At 46.9% G+C, this 21,723-nt stretch overlaps 1 protein-coding gene and 1 long non-coding RNA gene across 3 annotated transcripts in view; both read left to right on the top strand.

The window, feature by feature from the left end:
• The window catches only part of KIF3B (kinesin family member 3B), a 28,731-nt gene extending 11,000 nt beyond the window's left edge, over window positions 1-17,731 (top strand). Inside the window, exons 3-10 of one of the 2 annotated variants that reach the window (XR_014512834.1) lie at window positions 1,566-1,667; window positions 4,221-4,343; window positions 5,733-5,851; window positions 6,005-6,118; window positions 9,895-10,152; window positions 10,399-10,825; window positions 11,201-11,861; window positions 12,135-12,240. Coding sequence is in view for 1 of the 2 variants with exons in the window: in XM_083447357.1 (XP_083303483.1) it covers window positions 1,566-1,667; window positions 4,221-4,343; window positions 5,733-5,851; window positions 6,005-6,118; window positions 9,895-10,000; window positions 13,235-13,413; window positions 14,224-14,314 (834 nt within the window). In the remaining variant the exon portion in view is untranslated. Of the gene's footprint in view, window positions 1-1,565; window positions 1,668-4,220; window positions 4,344-5,732; window positions 5,852-6,004; window positions 6,119-9,894; window positions 10,153-10,398; window positions 10,826-11,200; window positions 11,862-12,134; window positions 12,241-13,234; window positions 13,414-14,223 lie in introns of those variants that run through there. The other variant, XM_083447357.1, reaches the window with a different exon arrangement.
• On the top strand, window positions 6,129-8,408 carry LOC310680751. The gene is made up of 3 exons (XR_014512907.1): window positions 6,129-6,475; window positions 6,921-7,176; window positions 7,553-8,408. It is a non-coding gene; the product is annotated as an uncharacterized lncRNA (long non-coding RNA).
• Window positions 17,732-21,723: the final 3,992 nt, after the last annotated feature.

Genomic DNA, 21,723 nt, shown 5'->3' with positions numbered 1-21,723 from the left:
TTGGACAATCAAATTCTGGCTTCAGAGGCAAGGACGGATGCATGAGATCTGTGCACTCACAGACTGCCTCTTTGTGCAAGCAGGCAAGCAAGCCAAGACCTTGCAGCTAGCCATAGTTTTCTGTTGTGTGCTAAGCGGGGAGCGATGGACAATGGCTTCCAGGCACTGGCAGGCCAGGTTTATTTTATTTATTTCATACAATTTATAAAACACTGTAAAAAACAACAACCTTGCAGCTGTTTGCTTTAAACAATGGCATCTTATCCTGGCCAGTTCAGAAGCTATTGCCCATAGCTTCCTAATCCAGTTCACATGTAATAGAAAGCTATATTGTGACTTCTTGGCTTGTTTCCTTGCTTTCATGAAGGGAAGAGTGAAACAGCTTCCCATCTTGGTAAGTTTTCACAAGATCTGAAGGCTGGTCAAAAATCAGTGTTTTCTTCTAACTGTGATTAGTAAAAGAAATGCTTGATGGGGGAAAAAAGGAGTGGGACTTGAGCAGGTATTCTCAACCCAACCCAATTCATTTCCTTTCATTATTTATCTGCATTTTTACTAATCTTAATGAACATGTAACAATCAACCGAGACCCGAAAACAGTGATAATGCAAAGCAAGCCAGTGACCAAATCTTCCATTGAGATGTGAGGAAAGTGTGGAAAGAATAAGAAAAACAGAGGCAGGCACATGGGTCGCAAGCGGTTGCCATGTGATTCAAATGAAGACCCAGAGACACAGCAGGTTTTTATACACCGAGACCTATGCAGATGCCATGAATAGTCCCATGCAAAGTCATATTTGGCAGGTTCAGATGGGAACGATTATTCGTATATGTCATGAAATCCCTAGAAAGCCACCTTGAGTCCTTGTCAGGGGAAAATGCGGGATATAAATAAATATGATGATGTTGATATAATCAAGTCTGATCCTTCTTAATTTCTCAATGATCTGTTGGTGTGAAAGGACCGTAATAAGTCACTCGGAGAGGAGAACCCCAAATTTATGAGTGTACTAGAAAAGGCCAACTTGTCTTCTGATTTGCATAGGGCAGGCATGGCCAAATTTGGCCTGCCAGCTGTTTTGGGACTACAACTCCCATCATCCCTGGCTAACAGGACCGGGGGTTAGGGATGATGGGAATTGTAGTCCCAAAACAGCTGGAGGGCCAAGTTTGGCTATGCCTGGCATAGGGGATGTCCTCCATCTTCACCCAAAGTGTAGAGTCATTATAATGGACTGAGGGTATCAGCTGCCTTGGATGACAAGGCATGCAAGCATGGGAAATGTATGGGGAAAGCACATCTTAAGATTCTAGGCTCACTCCCTGGTATCTCCAGGGTTGGGCCAGTTCCTCCTCCTTTGAGAGATGCTGTGAGGCAGAACAGCTGCTTCTGGGCAACACAAACCAAAAGCCAAACTTTGGTCTAAGGAGGCACGGTTTACGAGACAACTGTGTGAGATCTCTAGCCATTTTATTTTATTTTAAAGAAAGTAGCAATTGTGAGGCTCTGCAAGATGCTGATTTCGGTTATTGGAATCCTCCACCCCTCCCATTCTGCTTTTCAGGCAATGGAAAGCAAGCTTCTCGTCGGAGGGAAAAATATTGTGGATCACACAAACGAGCAGCAAAAAATTCTGGAGCAGAAGCGGCAGGAGATTGCTGAACAGGTGAGAGGAAGAGGGAGAAGTGCTTGCGTTGAGATGGGTTGCAGGGGTCCCAGAGTGTGCAGAACGGGGGGGGGGGAGCCTGTGGCTGGACTACAACTCCCATCATTCCTTCCCACTGGCCCTGCTTGCTGGGGCTGATGTAAGCTGGAGTCCAGCAATATTTGGAGGACTGAACATTCTCCACTGCCCTGCGTTGTGGCCCTGGGAAACTCATAGCACGTTTTTCCATTCCACTGTGGATCAAGGATGTCTATAACTTTTGGGCAAAACCCACTGGGAACATTTCCTGGGCAAGCGTCTTTGGAGTCCAGTCAGCAGCAATGCGAATTTAATAAGAGCCTTGCTGGGTCATTTGTTTATTTATTAGATTTATATACCAGTTTGGATCAGACTAGTACTTGGTCTAACCCAGCATCCTGTTGCCCACAGTGGAAAACTTCATGCATCTAGAAAGCGCATTTGGGGTTGAAGGCAAATTCCCCCCTCTTCAACTCAAGCTCTGCAACAATTGGTATTCAAAGGTATACTTCCTCTGTATATGGAAGTTCTGTTTATCATAGAATCATAGGATCATAGAGTTGGAAGAGACCACAAGGGCATCGAGTCCAACCCCCTGCCAAGCAGGAAACACCATCAGAGCACTCCTGACATATGGTTGTCAAGCCTCTGCTTAAAGACCTCCAAAGAAGGAGACTCCACCACACTCCTTGGCAGCAAATTCCACTGTCAAACAGCTCTTACGGTCAGGAAGTTCTTCCTAATGTTTAGGTGGAATCTTCTTTCTTGTAGTTTGGATCCATTGCTCCGTGTCCGCTTCTCTGGAGCAGCAGAAAACAACCTTTCTCCCTCCTCTATGTGACATCCTTTTATATATTTGAACATGGCTATCATATCACCCCTTAACCTCCTCTTCTCCAGGCTAAACATGCCCAGCTCCCTTAGCCGTTCCTCATAAGGCATTGTTTCCAGGCCTTTGACCATTTTGGTTGCCCTCCTCTGGACACGTTTAGCACGGCTAATGCTGCTGTTTTGAAAGTCCTTTCAGTTTGAAAGTCCTTTCAGTTTCAATGATGAGTGTACCAGGGATGTTCTCAGTGGCTTTTGCTCTTACTGAGGTTCATGAACTTAATTGCTTGAAAACTTTGAGAACAGCTGAAAGCTAGTAAAATGCAAACACTGCAAGATCTTCAAGAAGCTGCATGAGAAAAGCTATTTTACTGAACTTTGCTTACGTTCTTCGTTGGCTCTTCCCCTTTTTCATCCTTTAAAACCCCTCTGGCCAATTAACACTTTGCAGAAAGGAAGCCCCTCTTTTGAGATCCAAGACTTTTGCTCTTTCCTTTAAGGTGTGAGAACTTAGAACAGGGGTCAGCAACCTTTTTCAGCCGTGGGGCAGTCCACCATCCCTCAGTGGTGGGCTGGACTATATTTTGGAAAATAATATGAACAAATTCCTATGCCCCACAAATAACCCAGAGATGCATTTTAAATAAAAGCACATATTCTACTCATGTAAAAACACCAGGCAGGCCCCACAACGCAGAGATGCATTTTAAATAAAAGGACACATTCCACTCATGTAAAAACACGCTGATTCCCAGACCATCCGCAGGCCGGATTTAGAAGGCGATTGGGCTGGATCCGGCCCCCGGGCCTTAGGTTGCCTACCCCTGACTTAGAATGTAGGGGTGGGATTTGTCTCAGTTGATGCACAAGCAGAACAAAGTCTTCCTATGCAACCGGACACCCCTCTCTCTGCCCTACATGTCCCCTAAATCTGCTATGGTGTTTGGTGGAAAACCAAAAACAGGTTTAGGAGGAGGAGAGAAGGGAAATCCTGTTATGCAAGTGGACCTCATTCTGCTCACAGATCCACCTCTTACTGCCACATTGAAATCCACTCTGTGGCTGCAGTCCAGTGCACAGGTACTTGGGAACAGTGGCGTAGCGTGGGTTGTCAGCACCCGGGGCAAGGCAAGTAATTTGCGCTCCCCCCCCCCGCTGCACTGTCCCTCCCCCAGATAGTCCCTCGCTCTCTCTCCGCACCGCACGCCTGGCACCCTCCCCTCCACAGTGGGCGGCGACCCGGCGGCTCGGATCGGATTCGCACAGCCAGCACTGCAGTGAGAGAGAGTGAGTGAGCCAGGTAGGGGCAGAGAGCTGCGAGTGCGAGCGCCCCCCCCCCCGATGTTGCGCCCGGTGCAGCCGGCCCCCCCTGCACCCCCCACGCTACGCCACTGCTTGGAAATGAGCCCATTGAATCTAGTGGTACATAGTAAACATGGTTTGGGGTCAGTCTTCAAGTCTGTTCCGAGGTCACCAGTAAGCCTTTCAGCAATTCCAGACGAAGTTCAAGCTTCTTGAGCCTCACAACATTTCCCCTTAAAATTATTTGGAACAAGGTGAACTTTCAGAATAAAACCCTTCAAAAATGCACAGCATTGATTGGTAACGCCTTGTGTAAATTCTCTCACCCCCTGCAATGAATGGCATGTACCCTGACAGTGCTGAACTCCAGGCCATAAAATAGGGCATCTTTGTTGTCTCCCAAAGAAACGACGAGAGCGAGAAATCCAACAGCAGATGGAGAGTCGGGACGAGGAGACGTTGGAGCTGAAGGAGACCTATAGCTCTCTGCAGCAGGAAGTGGATATCAAGACTAAAAAACTGAAAAAGGTGAGTGGCCTCCCCGGAGGTGGGCAGGCAGGTATGTACAGGTACTGTATGTGAGCTCTGGAAATTAGCATGGATGTGGCCAAATCCAGAATTGGGCTTCCCATCTTCAAGGCACTAAGATGTGACAGTTTTCTCTGCGCTTTTAGGGCAGGCAATAGTTAATTGTCTCAAAGGAGTCGGAATGGGTCAAACCCCCTGAATTTCCCCCCACCCAAACCAGGCATGGCTTGCATCTTCCCCACCCCCAGTTTCAGAGATTTGTTTTTCACCAATATTTCTGCGTGCCTAATTCCTAAGGAAAAACCCTTATCTCCTGGTCTGCCCCGCAGAGGACCTTAAGGTCCATGAATAACCATAGTTTAGAGGTCCCGGGCCCTAAGGAAGTCAGACTATCCTCCACCAGGGCCAGGGGCTTCTCAGTGATGGCTCCGACCTGGTTTAACGCTCTGTCCCAGGAGACCAGGGCCCTGCAGGATTTAACCTCCTTCCGTTGGGCCTGTAAGACAGAGCTATTCCACCTGGCCTTTAATTTGAATTCAGCCTGATCTTTTATTTCCCTTCTCTTCTCTTCTCTTCCCTCCCCCTCCCCTTTTATGAAGATCACCCGCTCTGAGACACCACAGCTAATTCTCCCCTGGTCTCCTCGCTGGCCCAAGTAGGACCAATTCAGCCAGCTAGCCCTGGGGATTATCTAACTGATTTTTGAATTTTATTGTTATTCATGTTTTTATATTGTATTTTATGCTGCTTTTATAATTAAGTGTTTTAAAGTGTTTTAAATTTGTTGTTAGCCACCCTGAGCCCAGTTTTTGAACCAGGAAGGGTGGGGTATAAATAAAATTATTATTATTATTATTATTATTATTATTATTATTATTATTATTATTACAGTGGTGCCTCGCAAGACGAAATTAATTCGTTCTGCGAGTTTTTTCGTCTTGCGAAGCACCAATGTGTATTGACGGTTTCCCATAGGAATGCATTGACGGTTTTAAAAAAAAAAGGCGCAAGACGTTTCGTCTTGCGAAGCAAGCCCATAGGGAAATCCGTCTTGCGAAGCAACTCAGAAAACGAAAAACTCTTTCGTCTTGCGAGTTTTCGTCTTCCGAGGCATTCGTCTTGCAGGGCACCACTGTATTATTACTATTATTATTATTATTTATTATCTAAAGAAGGCAGCTAGACTGAGCAGCCTCTGCCCTTTATTTTTAACCAAAACCTGAGCTTATGGTATACCATTGTGGGGCACAATCCACCAAGAGGTTTCCCTGCACAAACCCTTTTGAAGTGACTGGGAGCTGTGCAAGACCTCGGCCGCTCGCTCATGAGGCAGAGGTGGTAGGCTTGGCTGTTTGTGTTGCAGCCCATGGCTCTGGCTCTCTCTTTCAGCTCTTTTCCAAGCTGCAAGCCGTGAAGGCTGAAATCCACGACCTTCAGGAGGAGCACATCAAAGAACGCCAGGAGCTGGAGCAAACCCAGAATGAGCTCACACGGGAGCTGAAGCTCAAGTAGGTTTGCAGCCAGCTGTGCGTTGCTCTCGAGGGCTTGGGAATGGCCTGCAGAGCAAGCTGTCTGCTGGCCAGGAATGAAAAGCGAATATTTCACTTTTACTGAGGCTGCTTGGAGCGTGCTTGCAACGTTACCTTTGTTGATCTCCGCAGGCACCTGATCATCGAGAACTTTATTCCCTTGGAAGAGAAAAACAAGATCATGAACAGGTCGTTCTTCGATGAGGAGGAGGACCAGTGGAAACTGCACCCCATCACCCGCTTGGAGTGAGTTGGCGGCCCCCTTGAGCTGGGCTGTAGGGTTTGGGGAAAGGGGGACATACCCTCCATTATCTCTTTAGATTTCCAGTTCATCCGGCCCGTTCCCTGCAGCTCTGGACTTGAAATCCAAGCTTAGCTCCATTTTTCTCAGTTGGTGGCTCACCCAAGGGCAGCAGACTTTCTGCTCCCCTCCTCCTTTTCCTGCCCCAACAATCACAACGCCACCATTCTGCAGCTCAGGTTGATTGAGGCAGGACTCTGGCTGGCAGCAGCTCTGGTTCTGATCCCGCAAGGTGGTCGCTGCAGCCTTGGATGTTATATGGGAGACGCTGTGATGTAAATACCGCTACTTGAACGCTGCAGGTGTGTAATGGTTCTAGGGGTTGCTCGTGCGTAAGCTTGTCCCAACCTCTGGCTGGGTTACCTGAGTGAACCTTTCCTGTCCGGGCAGCCACTCGCCCGTGACTGTCTCAATCGCTGGCAGAATCCGTCAGTGGGCGTTTCTTAAACTTCTTCCAAAGTTCCAAAGAAGCTCTTTGACGCCAAGTCTTCTCCTACTCTCCCTGCGCGGAAGCCTTCTGCGCAAGGAGGGCGTAGGCAGCGGAGGACCTCTACTCTCCCCGCTGGTCCCCGGCAAGGAGTCATGGGACCGCCTCGCCGATTTCCCCATCTGCCCCCCTTCTCCACTGGAGCTACGCTGATTCTCTTCCCCAGAAGACGGGCTGCCTCTCCCACTCCCGGGACACTCTCTGGGATCCCTTCGGAGCTTGCTCTCTCCCTCGGACACTGATGGCAGTTCCCTGACAAGATGCATCATGGAGTTCTGTCCCCAGCTGCCTAAAAGCGGGAATTTAGCTCAGAGCTTGCTAATGTATTTTTCTATTTAGACAAATATTTCTGTACTGCTGCGTCAAAGCAGTTTACAGAAATCAAAAGATAAAATAAAAAACATAAAAAGTTAAAAAGCAGACATCAATTAACCATTGTGGAAGCTCATATTTTTGCCTACATAAGGCAACAGAACAGAAATGTTTGCAGCAGGCATTTAAAAGTTAGCACAGAAGGTGTCAGGGATGCGGGTGGCGCTGTGGGTTAAAGCCTCAGCACCTAGGACTTGCCGATCGCATGGTCGGCGGTTCGAATCCCCGCGGCGGGGTGCGCTCCCGTTGCTCGGTCCCAGCGCCTGCCAACCTAGCAGTTCGAAAGCACCTCCGGGTGCAAGTAGATAAATAGGGACCGCTTACCAGCGGGAAGGTAAACGGCGTTCCGTGTGCTGCGCTGGCTCGCCAGATGCAGCTTGTCACGCTGGCCACGTGACCCGGAAGTGTCTGCGGACAGTGCTGGCTCCCGGCCTCTAGAGTGAGATGAGCGCACAACCCTAGAGTCTGGCAAGACTGGCCCGTATGGGCAGGGGTACCTTTACCTTTACCTTTACAGAAGGTGTCTGCTGAATCTCTAGTGGCAGTGAGTTCCAAAGGACTTGTAGGATGACCAATGACACTCTTGAATCTCAGTGACTGAGCAGGGAAAGAAGGGCTCAGGTGATCCCTGAGGCCCCTGGACCTAAGTTGAAAATGAATATAAGGACCTTGATCCTCAGCAATTAGTTCTGAGAGGCATTTTGCCTCTGAAAGTCTCTTTTACCCTTCATGGATTCCTGTATCGCCAGAATCCTCTGCAAGTGCAACTTGCAAAGGGTCAGGAGAAGGAAACCATTGGATTGCCGAGTGCTGCCTCTTAAGGTGACAAAATACCGTGTGCTGGACCTAGTACAGTAACGGCATTGCATTGCACATTCATGTTCATCTTCCCAGCTGGGATGTTAATCCACATGCTGCAAGATAAAATCAAGGCAGGGCCCAAGGTATGACAGTTGAGGACAGATGGAGCAGGCTGAGAAGTCGCATCTGGCGGCATATCTCACCCTGGAGATTTCCAGATTTCTACACAAAGCTCTTCCGGCATGGTGTTCGTAATGAACAAAGAATATATTAATCGAGAGATCTCTTGCTGGGCCCATTCCTTTCAAGTATAAAGTGTCTCCAGGATCAGTGTCGGGAAGCTGCTGACACAGCTTTGCTATATAAAGCCTCTGTTAGCAAATTTAGATCTGCTGACCGACAAGGAAAGCAAAATCTTCCCTCCCGCCTTTTGTGCAGGGTACACCTCATAGGAAAAGCAAGCAGAGCAGATGGCTAGGGGACAGCTCTGCCACTGCCAGGTTGAGGGAGACACGCGGCAATACCGGTTTGTGTGTTCATGTCCGGCTGGAGGACATGCCTGTGCTTGCACAAACATAACTAAGTAATTTCGTTGTCCCCGAAGGGGGCAATGACAATAAAGATATTATTATTATTATTATTATTATTATTATTATTATTATTATTATTATTACTGCCAGTGAAAACATAGGTGTGCTTGGATTCCTCCTCTTTTTTCATGGGGAGAAGCATTCATAGAATAAGGGCAGAATAGTTATGTTTTAAACAGACTAGTTGTGCTTGTGGTGGAGGACTGAAGCTGGAACATTCTGCATGCCAAGCAGGTAATAATAATAATAACAACAATAATTTATTTATACCCCGCCCATCTGGCTGGGTTTCCCCAGCCACTCTGGGCGGCTTCCAACAAAACACTAAAATACAATAATACAATAGAATGATGGGGGTCTAGATGCTCCTTCAGGTATACTGGGCCGAGGCTGTTTAGGGCTTTCAAGGTCAGCACCAACACTTTGAATTGTGCTCGGAAACGTACTGGGAGCTAATAATAATAATAATAATAATAATAATAATAATAATAATACAGTCATACCTTGGTTGTCAAACAGTATCTGTTCCTGAAGTCCGACATCCAAAAACATTCGACAACCAAGGCGCAGCTTCCCATTGGCTGCTTCCTGCACTCAATCGGAAGTCGCGTCGGATGTTCGGATTCCAAAGAACATTCACAAACCGGAACACTCACTTCCGAGTTTGCGGCGTTCAGGAGCCAAAACGTTTGACTCGCAAGGCATTCGGGATCCAAGGTACGACTGTAATAATTTTTATTTATATCCCACCCATCTGGCTAAGTTTCCCCAGCCACTCTGGGTGACTTACAGAATTTATAAAAACAAAACAAAACATCAAACGTTCAAAACCAGGTGCTCTACAGCTGAGCAGATCAGGCCCTTCCCATAATAATCCTTGTGGGAAAAGTTGTTCTGATATTTAAAATGTGCATTTGAGTGAAAGAGAGGCAAGCCCTCCTGACGGAAGCACTTGCATTGTCGTTTTATAGCTCAGGCGTGGTCTCAGAGAGAACTCTGGCTATGGTAGGTTTCATACAAGTGGCAGCATCCACACACCTGTCTGTTCCTACTCCTGCAGTTCCCAGTTAAATTGTGGGGTAGGCACTCCTCTTCTCCCCAGAACATCCCCGTTTCCCTTGTTCTCATGGTAGCTCTTAGCGACCAAGACCAATCTGAAAGTTTTCTGATGGTGCTGGCCCTGGGCTTGTCAAGCAGCTGCCGTCATGTAACCTGGCAGCCAGGAGTGGCACAGTAGCAGCTAGGACTTTCCTTCCTTGCAGGTTGGGTGGCCATCTGCCACGGATGCTTTAGCTGAGATTCCTGCATTGCAGGGGGTTGGATTGGATGACCCTCGGGGTCCCTTCCAAGATTTCCCTGACGCAGCAATTGCAGGCTGGTTGGAGAGACTCAGTGGGTCCGAAGTTGGGCTGCTTGTGGAGGGGAGGGGGCTGGCTCCTGCAGTGGGCTTGATGTCCTTTTCCCTCGCCAGGAATCAACAGATGATGAAGAGGCCGGTGTCAGCTGTGGGATACAAGAGGCCGCTGAGCCAGCATGCTAAGATGTCCATGATGGTTCGCCCAGAAGCCCGGTACAGGGTAAGCTCACGCTCAGATGAATGGTGTGGAGGGTTCCTCATGGGAGAAGCTCCCCATCTCCCCAAAGACAAAAGACCTGAGATCAGACCCTGCTAATTACAGGCCAATTAGTCTCCTAAGCATTATCAGTAAACTATATGCTGCCCACTTATGTGATACAGTGGTGGCTCGCAAGACGAAATTAATTCGTTCTGCGAGTTTTTTCGTCTTGTGAATTTTTCGTCTTGCGAAGCACGGTTTCCCATAGGAATGCATTGACGGTTTTAAGAAAAAGGCGCAAGACGTTTTCGTCTTGCGAAGCAAACCCATAGGGAAATTCGTCTTGCGAAGCAACTCAAAAAACAAAAAACTCTTTCGTCTTGCGAGTTTTTCGTCTTGCGAGGCATTCGTCTTGCGAGATACCACTGTAAACTGGAGGATTGGATGGAGTGAGAACATGTCCTTACAGAAGCACAAGCTGCTTTCAGGGCAAACTGGTCAACTTTAGACCAAGGCCTAGTAGTACTCCAACATCTTGTGGAAAAATACACCTCAAGAAAAGGAGGGTCCCTCTACGCAGCTTTCATAGATTTTAAATCTGCCTTCGATTTAGTATCCCGAGATAGGCTTTGGGAAAAACTAAGCGCCTCAAGCATAGACAGACGTCTACTGTGTCTTATCTGCAGTTTATACGAAAACACTCGGGTCCGGGTTAGGTGTGACCGACAAGGCCATTTATCCAAGGAAATCCAAACCTCCCATGGTGTTAAACAAGGCTGCGTCCTTGCGCCTGCTTTATTCAACTTCTACATTAACTCCTTAGCAGGAAACATGGAGAAAGAAAATGCCCCCCCCCAAAAAAAATTGACTGGTAAAGGTAAAGGTACCCCTGCCCGTACGGGCCAGTCGTGTCCGACTCTAGGGTTGCGTGCTCATCTCGCTGTAGAGGCCAGGAGCCGGCGCCGTCCGAAGACACTTCCGGGTCACGTGGCCAGCGTGACGAAGCTGCTCTGGCGAGCCAGCACCAGCGCAGCACACGGAAACGCCGTTTACCTTCCCACTATAAAGCGGTCCCTATTTATCTACTTGCACTTAAGAGTGCTTTCGAACTGCTAGGTGGGCAGGAGCTGGGACCGAACGACGGGAGCTCACCCCGTCACGGGGATTTGAATCGCCGACCATACGATCGGCAACTCCTAGGCACTGAGGTTTTACCCACAGCGCCACCCGCGTCCCGAAATTGGCTGGTACATTTGATAAATTTTTTAACTGCCGCTATATCTGAATTGTTTCTGTTGTGCCCGATTGCAATTCCGTGTATTCCTGTTGTGTTTAGTGATTTTCCTGATATTGTGGGTGACCCGGAGCTGGTCTGTGACCGTAATAATAAAATTCAGATTCAAATTCAAAGACCTGAGGTGCTAAAACGTTTAGGCAGGAGGTTTACACCATGCAAAAAGAAGCACTTCGAAGTATAACTCACCTTTCACTCTCTACACTGCACAGTGTTGCAGTGGACGGGGGCTGGGAGGGTGGCTGCTTATGCCACTCAGGTGCACAGCTTTTGTCTTCTGGAAGAACGCCATGTCTGCACCCATAACCAGAGGTGCATCTCAGCATTGTGCCCAGGGTTGCAGGGCTTCGCTGAGGCACCGATTGCTACTTTTCATCCGGAAAATTCCCTGTTAGTCATGCTGTTTGTTTGGTTCCTGATGCAGCATGACAATTCACAACAGGCCTCTATGTCAGGGGTGGGGAAGCCATTATTTCCCTTCCACACGAAACATTTTCGTCTGTAAATTTTTAACATATGCAATATTTGGTTGTCCTCCAGTAGGAGAGCCAGGCTCTCTTTAAAAATTATTATTTATCTTATTTACATGTATGTACCGTATTTTTCGCTCTATAAGACGCACCAGACCACAAGACGCACCTAGTTTTGGGAGGAGGAAAACAAGAAAAAAAATATTCTGAATCTCAGAAGCCAGAACAAGAGGGATTGCTGCGCAGTGAAAGCAGCAATCCCTCTTGCTGTTCTGGCTTCTGGGATAGCTGCGCAGCCTGCATTCACTCCATAAGACGCACAAACATTTCCCCTTACATTTTAGGAGGGAAAAAGTGAGTCTTATAGAGCAAAAAATACGGTATGTATCAGAAAGTATAAGAACAGGTGCCAAATAAAATAAAACTAAATTAGAAGGGGATATCTCAGACTAAACATACAGGAACACCTTTCTGCTCCAAAAACAAATATAAAAAAGTAATACCAGAAGATTCCAAGTAACACAAATAGGTTTAAATTATTGTGTGCCTTATTACTCCAGTACATTGTGAAAAGACACCATTTCTCAATACTGTTGTCGACTCTCTCTGTTTCTCACCATGTATGCAAGCTTAACAATGCATACTTTGTCCCAGATGTTAGTTAGCCATTCTCTCATGGATGGCGTTGACAAATATTAATTCTGGCAGCAGTTAAGTGATGTTACATTAATTCCCTGTCCTCTATTAGCAGAGTTTACATAACATATCTAAATAGTAAAATTGGAGGAGCCCATGGGTAAAGTATAGCCCAAGCTATTGACCAGTGGGTCGACTCAGCCCCCTGCTAACTGTCTCCGTATTGTGGTTCTGTGGAAGAAATCCCCACCTCAAGTTAACATAGAGACACTCAGACCCAGCCTCTTGCAATACCCGCCGTCCAATGCCCTGCATAGCAAAACATGTTTCCTAAAGCAAAGCCCTCTGCTTGGCTGAGGACTTAAAACAAAAGGGACCTGGCCTCTTGTTCTCTGCAAAATGCCCAGCATACTGATGGCCTCCTATAAATAAGTAATACAGCCTTACTGAGCAGGAATAGTATGGGTCAGGGCCAGGGGGACCAGGAAGCCAGAAAAAGGAGGCAAGCTGTCAAATTATCACTGAAATGAAGGCACCTATTGGAAAATGCAGGTTGCCAAACATGTTTCAGTGTGTCGTCTTTATCGGGAGCAAAGAGATTTCTATTCCACTTATAGTGAGGGGTCATTTTGAAGTCAAAATGCTGTGGACAGCTTGAGTTTTCTAATAAATATCTCTGCAATCTTTTAGAAGTATAATCCACTTGAGTTCCTGTGACTGTGCTTTCTTTACCTACAATTGGGGGAACCTTCGCCCGATTTCTGCTGCGAAGCAGAGCACATGTGAGCAATAAAGTTGTCTGCTGGCTTGTGGGCCTAGGTGCCTGTCTGAACTCTCCTGCTTCTGATCCCTCAGGCAGAAAACATTGTATTGCTGGAGCTGGATATGCCTAGCCGGACGACCCGGGACTATGAGGGCCCAGCCATTGCCCCCAAGGTACAAGCGGCTCTCGAGGCTGCTTTGCAAGAAGAAGATGAGATACAAGTGGACGCTTCCACATTTGAGAGTACATCCAACAAGAAGTCAAAATCCAGGTGAGCTCTGGTCGTTGGAAGGAGAGCAGATACACACACACATACAATTCCGGAAGCCCATATCCTGGGTAGTTCAGGCTGAATTTGTTAGCACCGGACCACTTAAATTGAGGGGATGGTTTCTGCACAGTAAGCAGTATTTGGTAGAGGTGAAGGGTTTTCTAAAATGTTTGAGAAAATGGGAGAGGCTTGGTATGCCCCTGCCCCCTTTTCTAGAAGCAGCCATAGAAGGAAAACTACTTGCAAGAACTGCTTGACTGTCAGCTGGAAACCTGGTTGTTTTCTTAAAACAGTGGTTCCCAAAGTGGGCAGTGGGATTACTTGGGAGAAGCTAAGAGGCAAGGGGTGGAAGGGGTTGGTGGTGTAAATGACAATCAGACATTGAAAAGTTGGTATGGCAATATCAAGCTCATCACTTTTGTTGAATTAATGGAACTAAATGGCTTTAATTTGATTTTGAATAAATGTGCAGCAAATGGTTACTATTTTGAACTTTATCATCCTTGCTGGGTTGTGAAAACCTCTGTTCTGAATGCTGCTTTTTTGTAGGGTGGGGGGCACAGGGGGTGAGTTTATGGAACCAAGGGGGAGGTGGCCCAATTTTGGGGAGGAGCCACTGTCTTAAACAGAACAGCCTGGCCATCCCAAAGCAACGTAGTCGGTAAGGTTTGGTAGTAATTAGCCAATTCTAAAGCAGATTGTCCCACGAGAAGCCAATAAATTCATCATTCAGCTCTACGAAATGGCTTTGTTTATCCCCGTTTTGAGAAGCTCCTCTCTTGAATCGCCACACATTCTTCTGTTTTCCAGGCCTAAAACGGGAAGGAAATCGGGTGGCTCTTCGTCCAGTCCATCTGGGTCTCAGCTCTACCCTCAGTCTCGTGGGCTGGTCCCCAAGTAAAACCAGTTGCCTGCTAAGGTGTGGCTGTGCAGCAGCTTTGCCTTCCGAGAGCTGAGGCAAGCAAAGGACCTTCGGAGGGGACTCTGTGGCCAGGCTCCAAAGTGGTTCCCTTCGAGACGAAGCGATGGCCCCCTCTGCAGCTGAACTATTGTTGTTTTTTGTCCAGCCAGGCGTGTTCCAGGTGGACTTCCGTCCTCCACGATGGAATTCCATGTCCCTCTGGCATTTGGTCTCCACAGGGAAAGAGACTTTAGTTAGGAAATCAGAAATGCATGAGAATACATTAGTGTTAGATGCAACAAGAAGCCTGGGGGGGTTGTCACCTTGCCATCTCCTGCTCCTCTTCCTCTTACAGTCTTCTTGCTGCACTTGGTTTGCCTGCCCTTGGGATGGAGCCCAAAGCCATCTCAGCAGGACCAGAAATCTGGGACTTGATGATGCTTAATAATCTAGTGAGGCTGAGAAGCGACCACCCGTGGCAGAAGATCCATTTCCTTTCTTTCCATCGAAAGACTGGCACCATTGGAAGGGTTTTTGTTTTTTTGGGGGGGGGGCGGGAAGGGGTACAGGTGGACGTACCTCCAATCCACAGAAGACATGAGAGCGAAATGCACCCACAGCTACTTAGACATGTTTCCTTTTAGAAATGCAAGCCGAAGGAGGGCTTTGAAAACCTGCTCTCTCTCTCTCTCCTCTGGAACAGAAGCAATAGAAACTTAACAAATCCTTTGCCTGTTTACAAAGATTGGCAAGAGTTGTCCTAGGCGGAGCTCCTAGAGACTTAAGCCATGACCGGCAAGGTCCACTCTGTGCAACAGTCAGCGCTGTGCGCCAGGTGCCGGCTCCGCATTTAGCACTCTTCCTCTGCTCGCCATCCGATTTCTCCCAGTGCGCTCCACCAAGCACCTCTGCTTTGAGGGAACTCTGCGGCTGTTCCTTCATGGTCTTCCACTGTCCGCGTGGCCTTTGTGACTTCTGGAGGCTGGTTCTGCTTTCCGCCGCAGAGGGGTGGAAGCCGAAGCGGTTCCTTGGCCGAGCTCCCTCCTGGCTGCTGCAGAACGTTTCTGTTGTGAGCAGAGGGTGGTTTCAGACCTGAGCCGCCGCTTCTCGTCTTGTCCAAAGTGGTAGGATCTTTCAAAGTGTTCTGAGCCCCGAATCTTCTGTCGGGTGGGAATGGGGTTTAAGGTTTGAGTTTGAGGGGAAGGCACCACTGCCCCTTCCAGTGGCAAGGCTTGTGCTAGAACAGTCCTGCTTCTTCAGAGTCTCTTCTTTCTCCTCGCCCCAGTTCCAGAGCTGCCCTGTGCAGTGTTTGGGGCGCAAGTTGCTGCTGAATTGGGCCAGGTCAAAAGGCTGAAGAAGGTGCCCCCTCCGGGTATCGTTTTACGGTTCAGTTTGTACGTTTAAGATTGATGTATATTGAGAATTCAGTTGTTAATATTTTATTTTGGGGTTGCTGTTGACTGTTGTACTGTGAATATTCCCCACCCCGCCGGCTTCCTCTCTGAATGTTTTAACGGCCCTCCTCTCCCTAGACCCTGCTGTGGGTGCGAGTGTGCATGTAGGTATGTATGAGAACTTGCTTGGTTATAGGAATACTCTCAAATGCGTATGACCGTTGCCTTGTTGCCCTTATGTCAAACATTCTCTGAGCAGGCCTCTGCACTGACTCCATGGTTTCTCACCCACGCAAGGACAACCCAGGCAGGCCATCCTACCAGCCCAAAGCTGCTCCAACAAGCTCCATTGCTTTGGATTCTGGGCAGTACATTTCTGGAATGAGGCCGGTTTTTCTGTTTTCAAAGTATGACTTCCGTGGAGTGGAGCTGCCTGGTCCCTGGCTGTTGCATTGGCCAGAGGGAACCTGCACCCCCCCCCCCTTTCACGGTGAGCTTGGCAAAAAGCCTCTTTTCTTTGGCTCTTGCAGTATCAAAGTGCTCCCACCCCCACCCGGTTCAGCTCTGTTGTTTTGATCCCCTCTGCTTTGTTATTTAAGAAAAGGATTGTACGGCCTAGATACGGAGGCGTGCTGGTTGTGAATCCAAAGAATCGTTTAGGCAAAGGTACTGCGTCTGTGTGCATCTGTGGGTTCTGCCATTGCATTGGGCTTCTGTTGAGAAGCGTCCAGAGGGGAGAACCACAGGGGGAATATCCTAGGGGATGCTTTGCGTGTAAGAATCGGGCAAGCAGGCCAGTGCCTCAAAGGTTTATCCAGGCTAGCTTGGAGAACCCCCTGGGTTAAGGATACAAGAGAGAGGAATGAGAAACGGGAGCAGATAGACCCCTCAGTGCTTTGTTTATAATGTGATTCTTAACTCCTCTCCCCTCTTTCCTGACAAGGGGCTCTTCTCTAAAACTGACAAACTGGCAGAATTACCCTGATACAGCTGATCTGCCTGCCTGAGGTCCAGCACAAGAGAGAAACCCATTAAGGCCTAGGAAATGACGAGTGCAACCATGGGCGCTAGCTTGCAATCTTTGTCTTTCCTTTGATCTGCATAATTGGATTAGCTTTTTCTCTCCCAAACATAATTCAGCAGAAGTAGCTCTTGAGGTCCAGGGCCCAAACCTTGAGGTCCACGACCATTGAAGCAGTTTCTTTAAAAGCTTTATGTGAAACTCTTGGACACTGCTCAGAATTGTGCCAACCTTTCAGCTGGTAGGTGTACCCTGTGTGTCGCGGCCATCACCAACGTGGTGCCCTTGAGGTTTGGACTACAACTCCTACCAGGCCCCACCAGAACTTGTGAGGGGCACCAGGTTGGCAAAGACTTTTCTTGGGAGAGTCCCTTCTGTTATCTCTGTAGACCTGGTCACAAGATGTTCAGAAAATCACTTTAAATAAATCTCTCTGCAAATTCGTTTCTGCTGTTTGTGGCATTGAGGTTGAAAAATAAACCACAAATGAGTGCTGTTCTCGCACAGCCGACACACCAGAAAAGCTAATGCAAGAGCCATCCATGATCCTATGACTGTGTAACACTGGTCAGCTGGGTGGGTGCTCAGCACCTTTGTACTGTATGTTGGTGGCTCAGCCCTGAAAGGATGGGGTGTTTGTTGATTTAAATCTGTCCTCCTTTGACCCCGCAGATCCAATCCACTGGGTAGGACTCCAGTGTGGCTGAAATGAATGAGAGCAGCACAGCGGTGCAAAGCCATTTATTTCAGTGGGTCTCACACAGGGACCGTACCCAGTGGAATGAACGTGAACTGGCGCAACTGTCTTCTGAGAAACTTCCGAAACCTTTGGAAATAGCTCGTACATAGTTCCTTTTCTGTCCATAGATCTTACAGCTTGTATCTGTTATCATCTCTCTTGTCTAGGAATGTAAAAGTGCTCCTAAAGATGTGTAATAAATAAAAATTCAATTGGATTTATTGTATGTAAAATAATAATAATAAAGCCTCTTCCTTCCCCTCCTCATTGTTTTTAGTTACATTTTTTCATATGCTGTTTCACATTCACAGGTTTTCTTTTGGAAAAGGTGTTCATACATTGATGGGAAACTTGAGTCTTAGAATTTTATTAGATTTCTAAACTCATCCCATATTTTAAGCCCTAGATCCCAGTAGAGTTCCTGCTGTTCCCTTTTGCCACCAGACTTTTTAACCAGTATGACCTGGTTAAAATCATGTATCTGAATCTTTCCCCACCCACCTATACTTCCTCATTTCCCACCTGTTATTGAGGCCATTATTTCAGAAGGAGCAGGAGCTGGTAGTTTTCAACCTCACCCTGTCCTTCCTTCAAGCTTGCTGTTTGAGGTAGGTGGGCACAAGGAAAGAGGCAGTGTTCTGCCATTTAATCCCAGTTCCTGAACGTGTGTGTGTGTGTGTTAGGTGGTCAAAGTGTCAGAAACATTACCTGGTTCCCACAATATCTTTCGCTGGGTGTATTTAAGCAGAGGCTACCTTGCCAGGGGTGCTAGACCTCTCTGAAGCATTCTGCAATGCAGGTATTAATCCTACGCAGCTCAAAGCAATAGGATGAATAAAAACGGACTCCTCAGAATAAAAATTATCCAGACCGAAAAGTATGGTTCCAGAAAATGGAACTTTATTAACAGAACTTTCTTCAAAACAAACTTAAAACAATAATGAAACATCCAAATAGTTGCATAAAAGCATGTGCTTCTCAAGCATGTTGCTTTTCTTTCTCAGTTTCTAACACTGCTTGGGAGCTGTGGTAGACGTAACGTCCTCTATGTTGCATGAGGGTGACAAGAGTTCTGCTCATCATGGCATTGTTGCTTCCTGGCTCTGGGGTAGGTCAGAGGAAGAGAAGAGGAAAGAGTGAGTGACCTTGCAAGATTACCTTTTCTCCAAACTGAAAAGACCCAGAGATTACAACCTTTCTCCGTAGGGGAGGCGTTCCATCCCATGGATCATTTCAGTTGCTCTTTCCTGAACTTTTTCCCAACCCCGCAACATCCTTTCTGAGGTGAGGCCACCAGAACTGTGCATGGTATTATTCCAAACGCAACTGCACCACAGATAGGAAAAATTCTCCAAAAACCTCACCTTTAGCTCTTTTTTTAAAGGAGAGGGTGGGAGGTGCTTCAGAGAGCAATTTACCAACCCATTTCCTGCAGTGCCTTAAATTTCTCTCCACCCCAAACCAAATCGTTGTCATTTTTGTGTGGTAATAGCACGAATTTTATGGCCTACTCACATCTGGATCTGTGGTGGTTGAGCTTGCTTCTGCAATGTGTCTGTGTGTGTGTGTGTGACACAGTTGCCCTTGACTACTGGCCCCTGCTCAACCCCCCCGCCATGCTGGAATCTCAGCTAAAGCTTCTATGACACCCACCCACCCAATAGGACAAGAATTAGCCTGTCTTGTCACTCATGAGCCTGCTGCACTTAAGTTTTTCTATACAATAAGAACTGAACAGGAACTTCATGAACAATGCTTAAGAATAAGCTGCCCGCACATCAGCAAAAGACCAGGGCGCTTTGCATAGACACCAGCAAACGTAACAAAAGGCAAAGCCTCCGAAGGGTTATTCAACGAAGACATCAGTGACTTCTCCAAACCGGCAAATAAGCTCACAGGTATCATCTGCATTCATGTCTTCGGTGCAATCCAGCACACCTTTCCTTGGATTTGAAAATTCTTCTGAAGTTGGCTGGTACCCATGCAGAACAAAAGATTATTATTATTTATTGATTTTTTATATTTAAAAAAGCAATTTAAAAGAAGCAGCAGTACCCTCTTGCTGGGCAGCAGCAGTCCTTATGAAGCCTGTCAGGCCCTGCGGTTGCTCAATCCCAGTCCCTTGCTTCAGTGGCCCTCAAGCGAAGACTTGTTTCCATTATGAGTTAAGTGAACCACTGCCACTTAGTCCCAGCGCCAAGAAAGACAAAAGTCTGAGGGCAGCAAATGGTATCTCAACAATCCTGTTCCCAAAAAGAAATTTCTGTTCCCTATACCAGGCTCGGATACCATTTTTTATGGTTATTTATTTATTTTTGGGTAACTTCAACAGTTCTTGCAGTGGGTGAAGAGATATCTCTTTAAGAAACCACAACAAACAGCAGTTACATTTTGATGCTTTGGTCAGTCATGGCTCATGGAAGGGTAGTTACGCCAGATACCTGGACTCTTGAGAACTGCTCCAAATCTGCTGAAGAACTCCTCCAGTTCGCGCTCGGACGAGCCCATAAACCACCAGGTCAGCGGTATCAAGACATTCTTGTTTCACATCCATTTCCTCTATTTTCCTCTTCTTGCCTAAAGATAGATGTATCCATCAAACATAGTCAGCACTTTTAAAAATAGCTAAACAAATATTCCCATTAGTTGCACTGAAAAATTTGAGTGAAGATCATTCTAGAGGTACATGAAACTTAATCCTAGGTTCCTCACTGGGTTTAAGGCTTTTAAAGTTTTTCATTCTTAAGTACCACTGTGTTCAAATGGGACCAATTCCTTAATAACTATTTAGGATTGCAGCCTTGGGGTGTATTTGTTTTGTTTTGTTTACCAATTGCTCCCACTTGCTTTTGGGGGGAAGTTTTATTTGAATCCTTTTCATCTTTAAAACTGTTAGGCGTGTCCCATATATTTAAAAGATGAAAAGAAACCATGTAATTTAGTTGATCGATGAGGGGTCTAAAAATAAAAGATGCCCAATTGCCTAACAATTTGAGCAACTTATAGGGCTTTGGAAATCTAGGACAAACTAAAAGAAAATCGATTATCCGTATATATTTTTTCATAGTCAAAGAACCCATAATTCATTCTTTTTTTAAAAAGAGCAATACAGCACATAAAAGCAAGGACTGAGCCATTTCAGAGCACACGGGAAACTGAAGCTTTCCAAGCAGTACACAGCACAGGGAATACTTGCATCACCTTTGAGATGATTACAGAATCAGAGTTGGAAGGGACCTCTGAGGGTCATCTAGTCCAACCCCCTGCAATGAAGGAACCTCAACTCAAGCAGCCGTGATAGATGGCCATGCAGCCCTCTCCCATAGGAGAGCCAGTTAAGCAGCCAGTTAAATCATCTTCCTTCCATATACCCCATTAGGACACAAAAGCAATAACCTCATGTCTGGGAAAGGGAAGGCAAGGCAGAAGAGAGAGGTAGGGTTTGGCTTTAAGGGCATAGCAATCTCCTCTTTTACTCTTGAGCAAGAGCTTCATGTCTGAGAGGCAAGATTTCCCCCCACCCCACTACTCTGAAATAAATAACCCCCTTGATGTTTTTTTGCAGCGTCTGAGGAGCTTGCTGCTTTGCAGGCTGTTGGGCAATTGGCTGTGGCTGCGAGGGGGGTGGGGGGGAGAGCTGAGGCAGAGACGGTTTTGCAGTGATTGTAACTGTTTTGCATGGTGACATCTCTGCAAAACCGTATCTGCAAAACCGATCTTTGCCTCTGCTCTCCCGTGGAAAACCGTTACAATCCCTGCAAACATTTCATCCCCCCCAATAGTTAATTTTAGTTAATTTTCCAAATTTATAACAAACATAAAAACATTACAATATAAAAAAGACAAGCGAACAAACATATATCCTGTTAAAATTCCAATTTAATTATCGTTACTGGATGACTTCCTCGAGTCCCCCTAGCTGAGTTTCCATATAACTCATTGCAGCAGTTTTCCAATATCCCTGCAAACGATTTCTCGGTACACCCCCAACCACACCCGTGCCCAAGATACACGCATGCACGCTTCCAAATGATAAGCTTTGCAGGCTTCACGGACTTCATATAATAAAGTGATTCTAAGAACCTGGGGGTGCAGAAAGGCTGCCCCTGGACTGGGAGGCTCCATTAAGGCCTTAGGAAGACCTTGGCAGCTGGATGATGCCAAGCGAGGCCCCGTCCTCCTATCCTTGCAGCAAGCAGCCCCCCAGAGATGCCCTTACCCGCAAGCAGGATTCGAACGCAGGACCAGCCGGGGT

This window comes from Podarcis tiliguerta, assembly GCF_965153285.1.
Source record: "Podarcis tiliguerta genome assembly, chromosome: 6".
NCBI lineage: Eukaryota > Metazoa > Chordata > Lepidosauria > Squamata > Lacertidae > Podarcis > Podarcis tiliguerta.
This window is presented reverse-complemented; position numbering and strand designations above follow the sequence as displayed.